General features: G+C 42.4%; 1 protein-coding gene across 4 annotated transcripts in view; it reads right to left on the bottom strand.

Annotated features, from left to right (window-relative positions):
- LOC145987715 (uncharacterized) overlaps positions 1-14,885 on the bottom strand; it is a 621,803-nt gene that overhangs the window by 298,969 nt on the left and 307,949 nt on the right. For all 4 annotated transcript variants that reach the window (XM_083122297.1, XM_083122295.1, XM_083122298.1 and 1 more), the window contains exon 3: positions 10,120-10,227. In XM_083122297.1, the coding sequence (XP_082978423.1) occupies positions 10,120-10,227 (108 nt within the window). The remainder of the gene's footprint in view (positions 1-10,119; positions 10,228-14,885) is intronic.

Genomic DNA, 14,885 nt, shown 5'->3' with positions numbered 1-14,885 from the left:
TTGTTCTTCTTAGCTTCTCGAGTGACAAAACACATTTCTTGTCATCATTACTCAAACAAGGCATGAAGAGGGCGTTACTCTCTTTATTGCCTCACAAGTATACGATTGCAACAGCTTGCAACACTCTAAAATATTAATGCAAACACTCCGGAAACAAGCAACTATTGTTCGAAGAATTCCCAAATTAATACAAGAAAATGCCAGAAAGATAAATCAGATAAAATTATGAAAATTTCATCCTCGCATATCTAGGGTGTTCGACACAATATATCGATTTCTAGGTTTCTAGGTTTAAGTTCACCTAACATGCTTTCTTATCTATTCGTCATTCATTCTCATCGTTGCAACTGGTACAACGGAGTAGGAAACCGACTGGGAATAAACGAAATGCTGCAAAGGTATAAAAGGTTGATCAACAAGCAATAGTCAATGCATAGTCTTGCGATCCGAAACATTTTAGTGGACTGTGCATTTTTATATTGGCCTAGAAAACACGGATTAATGCAAAAGTTTAGTGTTTTCATCCCAACGAAATATTTTATCGAAATTCTTCTAAATTTTTTTGCAATTCTCTCACCTCTAGACCTATCCATGTTATGCGTGAAAAATAGATTTAATTGCTGCAAAATGTGTGTTTTCGTGTAATACTTTCTCGACAAAAAATAAGTTCTAAATACTTTTTGATAGGTGTTATAGATATTAATATATGTTATTTAGTGTATACGTTTGCACTGATATTTTTAGAAGCCACCATTTGGAAGGTATCCCACTTAGATTTTCCATTGGTGGGGAGAGAACCATTACACCGACAAAACCCACTACTGTTGCCAATTGTGCCTTGTGAAACAGTATCTTGATTAGTTATGAAACTCTTGAGATGAACAATAACTTCAATTAATGCTATAATAACTGTGATAAAGCATGCATACTGATATAGGAAGGTCAGAACTCACTCGAAAACGCAGTGTCTTTGGCTAAGTTATCAGAGAATCTAGGATTTACTTCAAAGTTTATCAGAGAGACTAGAAATTACTCCGCTGTGGATAAGTTATCAGAGAGGCTAGGATTTACTTCAAAGGTTATCTATCATTAAGGCCAGAGCCCAGTCCACAAGGCAGTGACTTAAGTTTCGTTATCCGAAAGACTAGGACTTGATTCAAAGGTTATCAGGAAGGCCAGAACACATTCCGCAAGGCCATGGCTTCAACTAGGTTATCCGTGAAGCTACCACTTACTTCCAAAGCTATCAGGGAGGCCAGGATTTAATTCAAAAGGATTTAACTAGACTATCTGAGAAGTCAGAATGTACTTATCCAAGCAATGATTTCAGCTAGGCTGCCAGAGAGGCCAAACCTTACTGTTTCATTTAACAATAAAACTAAAGTAAGCATTCTTCCTCTCTGCCCTTTTGAGGGTAGACTAAAAGTGAATTAAAATTCTTGCGCACTACAGAGGAAGAAAAATACTCAAAGACAGTTTAATAACGGAACACGCGGGCAACATCCTATCTCTGGGTTTGAATTAATTCCGGGATAAGATCCATAAACGCACAAGAAGCAGAGCACAAAAAAAATTAAAACGGAACAACTCCACTGTCTTACAGTTCCGTTTCCCGTGACCCGTGCAAAACGGAAGTGACAAAAAGCAAATAGCGCACGGGGCGCTAGAAGGGGCACTTGAATATTTAATAAGGCGTCAAATACGTTCTCAATTGGAGACTTTATGTAAGTTTTTATGTTGCTAATCTCGAAGCATCAAATTTCGATTAGACTTAACTGGCTTTTCGAGATATATGAAGCTTCCGCTCCATGGATCTGGGAGCGTTTAAAACGGGTGGAATTCTCGGAAGATGGTCCAAAAGATCATGAAAGAAGCTTTTGGAGAAGAAGGGAAAAACTCTTGGCGGAGAAGACGGAGGGAGGACCGGGGGTGCGGGGAGAGAAGGAGCCTGGTGACAAAAGACTCGTGAGAGTGGGAGGAGGGAAAGAAGCGGGGGGAAAGAGGGGGTCCTACAAGATTAAAAAATTCCTCCCGTGAAGTGTGACTCGCCGTCTTATTAGTTCCGTGTACCGCCGCCTCACGAAACGGTGGCGCTCTGACGTGGGATAACATTCGGTGTCCTGACGTGAATCCTTGACTAGTAAAACAAACCGCTCCGGCGTCGGCAGTGGAAGCGGTGGCATTTTATTGTTTTCCCTGTCATTCATCCTCTTTAGGCCGCCCTCCCTCCGTTAGCGCACACATTGTAACACCGACAGAAGACATTGATGCGCAAACATGGAGTGAGGAAGAGAGGGGGCGGGGCATATTCAATTTGCAATCACAGAACCTCTTCGTCCCCTGCCCCTTTCTTCTATATTGCCGATTTTGCTTGGCAAACAAAATAATATCATCACCTTGCCTGTCTTGCGGAAAACAGTTCAGAAATACAATTTTAATAATGCCCCTTGTCCCGAAAAGAGCAAATGTGTGTTCATGTATTTACGTACATTTTCCCAGTATTTAAAAAAAATAAAAAATTCGAAATATCAATATGAAAACCTAAAACTGCCCAATGTTGAATGTTAAATATTTCTAATATCTTTAATGTGCTAGGTACGAGTATTTTGTGTTCGTAAAGTCGCTTTCCTTCCACTTTTGGCTAATCGCGACGATGAAGATGGGTAACAAATTGATGGAAGTGAGCTTGGGAAACTCGCAAAGAAACACCCATGCCCAGACGGTATTCGAACCCAGGAACTTAGGAGGCGCAATCGAAAGTCGACCACGGAGCTCGTGATTTCCTGCTAGATTTGTTAATTGGAATACACGCAACAATTAACCATAATAGTTGTATGCATAGTTACGTGATTTATCAACTTTGATATTTTTGTGGGCAATAATAATCTAAATCTTACATTTACGAAAGCGATAAACGTGCAAGTTAAGATCTTCTCCTAATAAACTATGTCTCTCTATAAATGAATCATAAAGAAACGTATTGGGTATGAATGATTTAATTTGATTATGTAAAATGATAATGACGTGTCAGAATTCAGGTTATTTGCACCCTTTTCTGAAAACGGAGTTAAAGAGAGGTTTATGAACTGTTCAAGAACAATGACTATGCTCTTCATAAAAGCATTGCCGACCTCCGTGGCGGAGTGGTTACGACAGTGCACTATGACGCCAGAGGTCCCGCGTTCGAATCCAGACCCCATTAGCCTACATGTGCATAAAGTGAACTTAAAATAAAAACTAAGAAACTCACCACTCATTCTCATCGTCGCGATTAGCTAAAAGTGGCAGAAGAGCGACGCTAAGTAACAAAAATCAAATCACGTCAAAGATAGAAGCAGTCATGTGTAGAGGTACTCAGCACACGGAGCATAACATTACGTCACAGACAATATCCTGGCTGTGGGCCCAAGCATCAGGGTATCGCTAGCCTGAAAGAATGCAGTTTCCAGGCCGTGCACAATACCTCCTGCGCAGTCTTCATTCATTAAATATGTCGATGCTCCTGAAAATCAAGGCCAAAGATGCAAATGTTGCCAAGCAGACTGCGTAACGTGGAGAACTTTCCTTCGAACAACGCATCCTTCCACCAAATAGATGTTGTTCTTCTGCCACCAGGGAGTCAACCGCCCATATGCCATCGGGAACACTTAATTGACAGCCTGCCAGCACCGTGTCAAACAGAAAGGGACAACCGTGGAGGATACGTTACACACTGACCTCGCTTCCAGTTGTTGACGTTGAGTTGGACTCCAGCCCAGATTTTGTTTTCGGCCAGTTCGCAAGCGATCCCATAAAAATCTCCCCGCTTCAGATTTATCCCGAAAGGACGTGCTCATTGCAGCGGTGCTCCTTCGTAGCTTTCTACACGTAAACATCCACCTACCTCGGCCCAGGTCCAATATTCACCTCTCAAAGAGAAGAATAGGAAGAATTCCTCACAGGAAATGATAATAGAATTTCCATAAACAGAGCAGCTTTAATCATTCATAATTCACCAATTTTGATCCTTATTGTGTAGAGCGACCACAAGGAAAAGGACCTTCGGCCAAAAGTATCCGCACACCTTCCTCTAAGTCTATTAACCTATTGATAATATCTAGATAACAGTGAAAGCAAACTACACGAAAATTCACATGAATGCTCTAGAAGAAATTCTAGCTCGTGTAATTTTTCAGATTTTGGAATATCACAGCGGTTTTTCGAATGGAGAGGAAGTTTTAAAAAAATCGCCCTGACAGCTGCTAAAGGTCCAGTCAAGCCATGCGCAGGAGTCGAGGGTCTGCGCAAGCTCTTTTACCTGTGGTTTCACAATAGCAGATTATTTATTTTCAAATAATAGATATGATGGATGTTATTAACATTTTCCTCCGTTTCTAGACAATACCTATACTTCAGTAAAATATTGTTAAATAATGTGCATATTTTGCAAATTGGATTTGTTATGTTCGAATCAATTATATTCATATTTGATTCATGTGTATGTGTCGTTTAATTTGTACGTTACAAACGAAGTGTGCAAATACTTTAAAATTATTACAGTTAAGTGGTAAACATGTTATTTGAGTTTCGCTTTAATTCCACTTTGTGCCCTGATATGCTGATCGGGGATTGGACCTACAGTTTAAAGTGTGAGCCGAACCATTATGTGCCGCCATCGAGTATCGAATTCAAGCCTCCTTGATTATAATGCGATGACGTTGCCAGTAGGCCGTCAGGGAGGTCAGTAAACAGCAAGAGATATACGTGCGTGTGTGTTCTATGTGCGTAGGCTACGTGTGAATTTTTATGAGTGTGTGAGGGAGAGAAGGAGCGATTGTGAGAGAGGAGGTATTGGATATGTATGAATCTGCATGTTATGTATGTACAATATGTATAAATGTAAATAACCTTGTAATTAGAGATATGCCTCTATTCAGGGTCAATAAATAAATATTGCCACAGGCATATTATAACTACTAAATAATGGTAAATTTAACATGATTCATAAATACAAATGTTATGCAATATAGAATAAATTCTAATTACGTTTGCCATAATGCGTCATTTAAAGAATTACTATGTTAACTGTAAGTAATTCGCATTAATTCAATTCTCGTATAAATTGTGAGCTCTCGCGTAGAAGAATGGTTAGCGCTGTTGCGTCTGGTGGGACTCGGCATTCTTAGGACAATTGGGGAGCTACTGCAACGCAATAGTAGCAGATCGCGGTCTCGAAAGCCAGAAAAGAAAGACGTTGTCTCTGTAAATTGAAGGTTGCAATATGGTAGCCAAGCGTTGGGCTACAGTGAATTGAAGCGTGCACTTGTCGCGCCTTCCACCTCTTCCCTCCAACTCCTATCCCGCAGATTCGGAGGATGTCGGTAGGCAGATTTCGCGGGTGGAACGGTGCTCTAGGTGTCTAGGCGACACAAGATGCCGATTCGGCATCTTGTGTCCTGTTAATCCTGCTTCTCTGGTGGCTGAATCAATGTCTACAAGTCAATCCTGCTTCTCCGCTGGCTGAATCAATGTCTAAAAGTCAATCCTGCTTCTCCACTGGCTGAATCAATGTCTAAAAGTCAATCCTGCTTCTCCGGTGGCTGAATCAATGTCTGAAAGTTAATCCTGCTTCTCCGGTGGCTGAATCAATGTCTAAAAGTCAATCCTGCTTCTCCGGTGGCTGAATCAATGTCTAAAAGTTAATCCTGCTTCTCCGGTGGCTGAATCAATGTCTAAAAGTCAATCCTGCTTCTCCACTGGCTGAATCAATGTCTAAAAGTCAATCCTGTTTCTCCGCTGGCTGAATCAATGTCTAAAAGTCAATCCTGCTTCTCCACTGGCTGAATCAATGTCCAAAAGTCAATCCTGCTTCTCCGGTGGCTGAATCAATGTCTAAAAGTTAATCCTGCTTCTCCCCTAGCTGAATCAATGTCTAAAAGTCAATCCTGTTTCTCCTGGCTGAATCAATGTATAAAAGTCAATCTTGCTTCTCCGCTGGCTGAATCAATGTCTAAAAGTCAATCCTGCTTCTCCGGTGGCCGAATCAATGCCTAAAAGTTAATCCTGCTTCTTTGCAAGAACGAGTCAGAATAAAGTGAGAGCGTGGTGTTCCGATTGGTTGGCGAAGAACCGTCTTAAAATCAATCTGTACTTGCCGGCCACTAGGCACTCGGGATTGAAAAAGGAAGAAGGAGAGGTACAAGGATTGTGCCTTGTGGGACACAAACATGTGTCGAGAGAGACAATTTTCATTTCCGGTAACATCCCTCCAAAAGTTTGCCCATATTTCTACAAGTCTCCTTCGACAATCTTTTCGTTTCCCGAGAGTTTGGTGGAAAACTCTTCCGTGGAGAACTTTGTTTTCCGTAGGACTCTGGGCAGGAGGGAGGGGAAACTTGGGGGGGTGAGAGTAAAGAATGATTCAACTGCCGACTCTCCCACAATAAAACCCGCAACAGCGTGCCGACTGCGATGCACGTTCTCACACGGCGGTACCAAGCGGCGCTCTCGCTGCCCCTGATTCACTGCAACACGCACGGCAGACAAGACAGAAGAGGTAAACACTAATTTTTCCTCCCTGTCTTGACGGTCACGTGACCGTTCCAGCTTCGGACCTCCGGATTAAAGATGGACACGGTAGACAAAAATGAACGTTTTCGCAAACGCTAAGTATCGGACAAATTAGAATGAATTATTTTTGCTTTATCTTTTCCCCGCATCGGAACGGCAGATCTTCGTGGGTCCCGCACGCGATACTCCCTCCAAGAACCAACGTCCCGTTGCGCGATAGATGCGAATAGATTGTCAGCTCTTCGCAACGCTATTGTTTTTGATTACTCGCATAACGAGCAGTACGTTTTCCTGTCAAGATTGCAGATTGATTCTATGTTCTATCTTTATTGTTCTGAGTATGAGTTACAATTCCTCAACAATTCAACATAATTTTTACCAGCAAGCAACCTGGTCACTCGATTCGTTATTTCCTCTATCTAGCCAAGACAAGGTCTTTCTCCACAATGTCCCACCTGAACAAAGCAATCTTGAACTAATGGTTGTAACACTGTCTGCATTTTTGTTATTTCACGCCGCTTTCTTGCCTCTTTTGCCTTATCGTAACGATGATTAAGTACTTCATCTTCAAAATACAAACCTTCACGTCTCTGGATTTGGTAAGTACCTAATTGATTTATATTCATCATGTTATTCTCGTTATTCGTAATATATTATTTCAATGTCTAATCCGTACACTTTACAAATGAACTTTCTTAATTTCCATATTTCATACCGTCAATATAATTAAACATATTACTCTCTTTTGTTATTAATTTTTTACCTCATTCAAGGCAAAAATCTTTGAAAGCTTGTGGCGTGGAAAGGTTTAGGCAAGAAGTTTCGGCTGTGGGGTCTCTCAAATACAAATCTCCTATTTGGAAATTCGAAAGCTTATTGAACCACTAACTGGTCTCCCTGATGACGTAGTGGTAACGTCGTCGCCTTGTAATCAATTTTTGAACACCCTTGTCCAAGCACAGTGCTTGATTTTACGTTTTTCAGGGGACCAAGTTAAAAAAAACTTAAAATGTGGGAAAATGTCAAATTGAGGAAAATTTTATATTATTTTGCTATGATGGGGCCATCAAGATTTAATGTGTAATGTGAGAAATGTAAAACCCGGTAACGTAAAATCGGGGTTCCACTGTATTCGTATATATTAGAAAAGTGGTGCAGTTGGCAGGTCGCCTGATGCTACACGGTCAACTCATGTTTAATTCCTGGGTTGAATGACGTTATGTTGGACCATTCACGACAATTTCCTTACATAAAGTGGTTCTGGTGATCATCCAACCTCTAATCAATACTATCTATGTGTAACCGTGGGGAGTAAAGGTGGTCGAAGCATGGTACTGATCACATCACCTCCAGTGTAAGAGAGATCGAGAATCTGTGAAGACCCTACCTCCACTTCCTCTATCGCGGTAAGGCGCAATACACAGGGGATCACTCTACCTACATACCCGGCCTCACATCAATGACTTTCTGGTGGGAGTAAAAGCAGTCGGAGGGCGGTGACGGCTACACAATTACATTTTGACCTGCATCGAGAATATGCGGAGCTCTACTCTCCATTTGTGCCTTCGTGGTATGGTGAAACACGAAACACCTAAATTATCTTTAAAGAAGATTAATTTCATTGTGGTAATTAGAATTCAATGGGTAAATTAAATGTTGACCCCGGCCCAACATGGAAACAACACGAGGAGTAAACCCACAGTTTTCAATGAATCTTACATCATTCGATTAAGCGTTCAAACTTATGCAAATAATTGGATACTTAGAACTGTTGTAAGGCACAAACCATAAATGAAAGAAGTATCATGTTAAACACACACATCTAGGAAATACGAACAGAATTTTAATACCTATAAAGTTAGTAGAGTGTTTATATTTGCATTATGTTATTTAGCCACTATTTCTGCCACCTTCGGCTCATCGCAAATATAGGGATGAGTGATGGTTAGATAAAATTGGTCAAGGGACACTCACAAAGAACACCTAAGTTATGTCTAGGGCAGTCATGGAGCTACAGGCCATTAAGTTCGAACATACACGAGGCTGAATAACACCCATGTTCGAGTCCCAGTCGAACCTTTAAGTCTACGCGAAGAATATTTCCAATATACGCCGAGAATTAAGTGAAGAAACATTTCACCGCCATAGATAAGAACGTCAGCGCGTATTTCACCGCAGACCTGCATGGAAAAGCCTGTATTCAAGAACTATTCCGAAAGGAGGGGAACTATATTTTCCAAAGCTATTATTAATCGCCGTCAAAGACGTATTAATCAAAGTTTACAAGACATTATCTTCGCATTGAGTTATGCGCCGCTATCGTGTCCTCCTTGGGAGCGGAATGGCCTAAGTTTCCATAAGAGGGAAAGATCGCTTTGGTCGTCCTTTAGTATGACACACAGCTCTCTCTCTCTCTCTTTCTCTCTCCACACAGGGAGAACCTCAAGTGACTAATAGCCGGTTACGCCACCTCGATCTCTTAAAGCGAAACGGCCCTAGAGCAGGCCGACAAAGACCGAACCGAGAATTTGCAAGGAAGAAAAGGTGAGGCCATTAAAGGCTACGCTCTCAGGGGGCATTCCTTTCAAAAACGTCAAACGCCCCCGCCCCTCAAATTGCGTCACGTACCTCGACTCCGGGAGCTTGTTTAAACGGAAGATCATGCCCCTCCAGCCCGCCTCACTCCTCGCCCCTTAAAAAGTCGATTTCTACTTTTGGGAACGTCCCCTAGCGTGACAGAGAAAAGGTAAGGGGAAGGAGGTAGGGTAAATTAATAAGAGAGACGGTACCGGATTATGATCTTTTAAGTTGGCCCCCTCCGCACGGAAGGAAAAGGCAGTAATAAAATTACCAAAACGACGTCCCCCTCTCTCCGCCCATGTTATCTCCGGTACCCCATGCGGATCTCCCTGTGCTTAATCTCCGCATCCCGCTCGATGTTTGTTCCTATTTACAATAGCGCCTATGGAGATAAGACAGGCACGTGGAACGCCTTGAATCACCCAGTTAACATCCAGCCTGTGTATGCAAATAGAAAATAGGGACACAAAGAAATACAAAGGGAGCGCAAAGGCAAATTCAGAAATGACGAAACTTGCCTCTGATTCTGAAGCAATTGTTTGGAAGTTGAAACTTTCCCCCGTCCCTTGTTTGAGTTTTAGTTTTAGGTTCATTTTGTGCACAGCTAGGCTAATCGGGACTGGACGTACAGTTTAAAGTGGGACCTGGATCACTGTACAATGTGCCCCCACCGACCATCGAAGTCGGAACCCCTGGATTACAAGGCAACGGCGTTAACACGACGCCATCGCGACGACGGCGCAGAGGAATTTTCTTTTCTTGGTAGAGCAGTACCTTTACATTTTTAGACCATCAATTCACGCTACAGATACACGAATTCTCTATGTTCATTGTTCTGATCCTATTTAGAACCTTTTGGATAGGAAGCAAGACGTAGCAATTGTCAAACATATATCACAGATACGTGAGAAAAGTACACGGCATCGCTCAGAAAAACAGTAATCACGAAATGAATATAGGATGGAAAAAAAAACATATCTAAACACTCACCAAGGGTCTGACCAAGGACCGTTCGCCCATCTTCTCCTAGGCAAGCACTTCGGGCGTCGAACGGGTTGGTGAACTGAACAAATGCGTATCCCTTATGCATTGAGATTCCTGAAACAAGAAGAATCATTGGTCATCGAAAAATGTACACTGATTAAAGCAAAATTACATTAAAAAGTAACTGATTTATCTATGAAAAATTTAATTATTTAGCTGAAACAATATTACATAAAAAAATATGGAGGCACTGATAGGAAATATTTAATTATAGACCTATAATAACTATCTAGACGTACATCTCTGTTCAATAAACATTTCCTCGAGTTTTGAATCTTCATGTCCATTTATAACATCAACTATCTATCTGATCTTATGCTTTCCTTCTGATCATGTAGCAATAAGTTTACAAGTTGTATATTTGCCTATTCTCACTTCAGGCATTATTTTAATATGACCCAACCAATTCAATCTTAGAGCTTTGTTTATCTTCCTTTATGCAACTCTTCATTTGTTTTTATTTCCAAATACTTTGGACCATATCATTTCCTTAATGTATTTAGCCCCGTCTAGTTCGCTGCACTTTTTGACACAAGGTATATTGCGGGTGCAACCAGTGTCAGACTGCTACACAAAACCTTGTTCACTGAAGTACACGACAAGGAACAACAAATGCCCCTCTGCTGCTTTCATCGTTTGTTTGATTGGTTAGCACGTAGCACGTGACTATACATCACACAGTGCATAGCTCCAGAACGTAGTGCAAACGGTGCAGACACCAAATACACTACGTCAAACCAAATCAATGAAGTATACTCTGTCTCAGGAATCTCTGGAGCAACGCCGCGCAAAATAGTAGAGAAGGGGAGAAAGTTAGTGGGCGGAGAAAAGCAGAGCACTCTGATGCAAATGGCTGCCGCGTTGCCCCGTCCTCGTGAATTCATTCGCCGAGCCTCTTGAGTCATTACTTGCGCAGAAGACTCGTTTTCGTATGCTTCCTCCACAGATCCCTGGGATAGAGTATGGGCGACTCGGTGTTGCGCTTTCAAACCATACTAGACGCGTCAGTGCAGAGAGAGTCAAAAAGTGCAGCGAACTAGGCGGGGCTCTTCTTTCAAATAGCCACCATTAGTTTTCGAATTATATCTTCTTTGAGTACCAAAGAATTCTGATTAGGCTATCTGATATCCCAAATCTTCATTATCCGAATCTAATAAGAGCAGATATTCTTGTCGAATCGACTCATTCCTAGTACACAGAGAGGGAGTGGGGGGAGGATAAAAATTTAAATTCCTTAAAAAGAAACGCAGCTGTACAGTTATATCCAGCTCTGGTGTCGCACACGCTTCCGGTTTTGACATACGCAATGCGGCTCCGGCCGTGTTAATGAGAAGTGTCCCATCAGGAGGGTCGTTCGCGAAACAAGAGGGTTCGTCCGTCACGTTTTCATTCCAAATCACCCCTATGAACCTCCGCTTCTCCACGATGATGGATAGAACTTCGCTGTCAAATAGCGCGACACCATTAATTCTTGAGGCCGATCGTCGCGTGAATGTTTGCAAACGAGACCGAAACCTCAGTGATTGGATGCCCTTTGACCAGGGACTCGCACTACCAAAGATATGTTCAAATTTTATTTCAATGCGGAGGGCAACATGTTCCTCTGTGTCGGTCAATGGTTGTGAATGTTCTAGCAGGCTAACGAGGTTCTGGTATAATATGTAAAGGTGTCCTATCTTATTCATAACAGGCCTTATACAACCTCGACCTTTTAGTACAGGTGTGGTAAATTCCTATTCTTTCTATAACACTGTGCCTGATATCACCTATCCAACCACAGAATTGTCTCAGCACTTTTAGCAGGCAATCAGAAAGCCCAGATATGTTTAGACTCCTCTATCAAAGAGCCGGTCTCTGTGGCGGAGTGGTTAGCACAGCATGCTAAGAAGCCATGGATGTAATTATGGTTGTTCTTTATGAGTGTCCCTCCAATCACCCTTATCTTCGCGGTTAGCCAAAAGTGGCAGAAATGCGAAGTTAAATATACCAAATCAATCTTTTACGAAAGAGAATGAATGAAATGTAGGAAGCGAGTAGGTGGCCGAGGGATGTGCCAAAATATACCTCTACTAAACGTACTAGCCAGAAACTAAATAAGGTGTAACAACCTACTTTAAACGCGAGATGTGTCAGCTAGCAAGGACAATTACGTCTATGCGACTTTTGGACCATACTGGGGTTCAATTAAATGTTTCGGACGTTAATGTATTACAAACGTATTAACATCGATCTCAGGTTAAACAAAAGTTGCTCAGAAAGGGAGCAACATCTCTTGAGGATTCAGCTACTTTTTATGCAATTTGTGAAGCGTCATGATTCAACTACTTTAAACGGTCATCATTATTACCAATCTGTTTAAATTTCAACGACTTCAACGATGAGAAGTTAGAGGAGAATGCATGAAGTTTGTAACCTCTGTGTCAACAACATTCCTGTAGTACTCTTGGTTCGAAATTGAGTCGCATTTTTGCACAAGTCTGAAAATGGCAACGACAAAAATGGATGACGTCACTCATCGTTGCAGTCCGATTATTAACAAAATGCTCACGGAAATAAAGTAGTCACCGCTATGAAATTCGGAAGCATGTTGCTCCTATAGTCCATGAAATATAGCTATGCTCCTTTACGGCTGAAAAGGTTTGAGAGCCAAACAGCCAATCAGCAATACTGAGGAGGTATCCGATTGGCTCATCCACTGGCGCGCTAACTGAAGCAACAAATTTTGGCGGGAGAAAAGAGAAAAATGTTATCTCGCTCACTGTAGCGCAATTTTAGATTATGTCTTAAACGGTTTGATGTAAAAGCGCCACGTGAGCCAAGCAGCCAATCAACTATATAGCTATCCAATACTGAGGAAATATCCAATTGGTTGATCGGCTGGTGCGCTAACTGAAGGTTCAGTTTTGGCGGCAAAAAGAGCAAAAGTTATATCTCGCCCACTGTAGCGCAATTCGAGATGATGTCTTCGATTCAGAGGGTTAGAACTAGAAATGGGATGGAAACAAATCGGAAACGAGCCCTCGGAAGAATGCAGTCTTGGCGATCGCACTCCGAAACCAATAACCTTGCTTTTCCCACACGCATCCGGCTCTTTTAATATATTTTTATTGCATTTCTCCTCCGAGATCCGTGTCAAACCCGTCTGCATCGAGGGTGTCTGGTTTCACAGAACCCGACATCCTGCGAGAAGCTTTTGCAGGCGTCCGCAGTGCGGCATGTACTCCAACTGTCTGCCGTGTGTCCCATTCCCATGGTTGTTCGATGCCAGTCGGGCATAATCAATTGCCCCTCCCCTCGGCCCCCTCACGAGTAAGAGGGCATATGCCCCAGCGTCGGCAACCAATGACTGACAAAGGGGAAAGATGAAAAGGATCCAAGCTTTAATTTTCTTCCTCGAGGAAGGAGGGGATGCAAAACACCCGTAACTCCTATTACCCAGTATCAGCGATGTCAACGGGAGAATATTGGAATTCTTTTCCGATTCGTATCACGTTACGGGGAGGTTGCATGCGTGATCTGATCTTGTTGGTCATGAAGAGACTTATGTTTTATAGACATTAAACCATTAAAAAGATCAACTTGTAATTTTTCTTATTTTTACATTGCTCTTCTAGTTCTTTTAGTGTAATCGCGACGATGAGAATGAAGAGTAAATGAAACTGATGAAGAGGAACAGTGTCAATACTGGAACTCATTTTTTAAATTTTGATTCTTGCTATGTAACATCACTTTTCTGCCACTTTTGGCTAATCGCAACGATGAAGATGAGTGATGATGTGATGAAATTGACAAAGGCACACTCACAAGTGACACCAATGCCCACGCCGGGTCCTCTGGCGTCGAAATCTGGAACTCCCTTTGTTTCTATTTCGGTTATGTTGCGGTGTTTTTCTACCTCTTGCTTTAATCGCGACCATGAGGATGAAGAAGAAAATGGGCCGACCTCCGTGGCGGAGTGGTTAACAGAGCGCGCTAATATGCCAGTGGTCGCAGGTTCGAATCCAGGACAGTGCGAGTGTCCTTCACTAATTTCACCATATCATCGCTCATCCTCATCGTCGCGCTTTGCCAAAAGTGGCAGAAGAGCGACGCTAAATAACAAAAATCAGATCAGTTCAGAACAAGAAAATGGTTGAAGGGACACACACACACACACAATGATGTCTAAACCACGGTTCGAACCTGGGACCTCTGATTTCGTAGCACGGTGGGCCATCCACCGTAGCGCATGCTAAAATACCTGACAGGGTATAAAGTATTAGTGACCGCACCAGAAAAACATGACTGGGGGGTTTCATGGGATGTCCGTCCTGCCATACAGCGCATCATTTCGGTTTCATCTCGAACTGCTCCTGGGAAAATCGTCGATATCTGAGCTTGCGTCTCCCCCGGTCAAACTGCCATCAGACCAACTGACGCAAGTCCATTGTCGAGAATCTCGAACAGCCGGAGAGCAACAGGTTCATCAGAGAAAAGGTAGAGGAACGCAAACACAGAAGACTTCGAATGGAGGGGTTAGGGAAACAAATCAACCTTATTTTGACACACCGCCGGCTGCAGGACTGCGCGCCCATGAAGGAACGTTAATTGGGCTCTCTCGTCTAATTGGTACTCGGTTGTTTACAACTTCTTCATTACTTGGTCCTTGTTGGGACGTTTCGAATATTCTCCGTTCCGAGGCAATTCCGTTTCCGCGAATTCGAGCAATCATC

This window comes from Lepisma saccharinum, chromosome 5 (genome assembly GCF_977018435.1).
Source record: "Lepisma saccharinum chromosome 5, izLepSacc3.1, whole genome shotgun sequence".
In the NCBI taxonomy this organism is placed as follows: domain Eukaryota; kingdom Metazoa; phylum Arthropoda; class Insecta; order Zygentoma; family Lepismatidae; genus Lepisma; species Lepisma saccharinum.
Note: the sequence above shows the minus strand (reverse complement) of the source record. Positions and strands in the feature narration are given on the sequence as shown.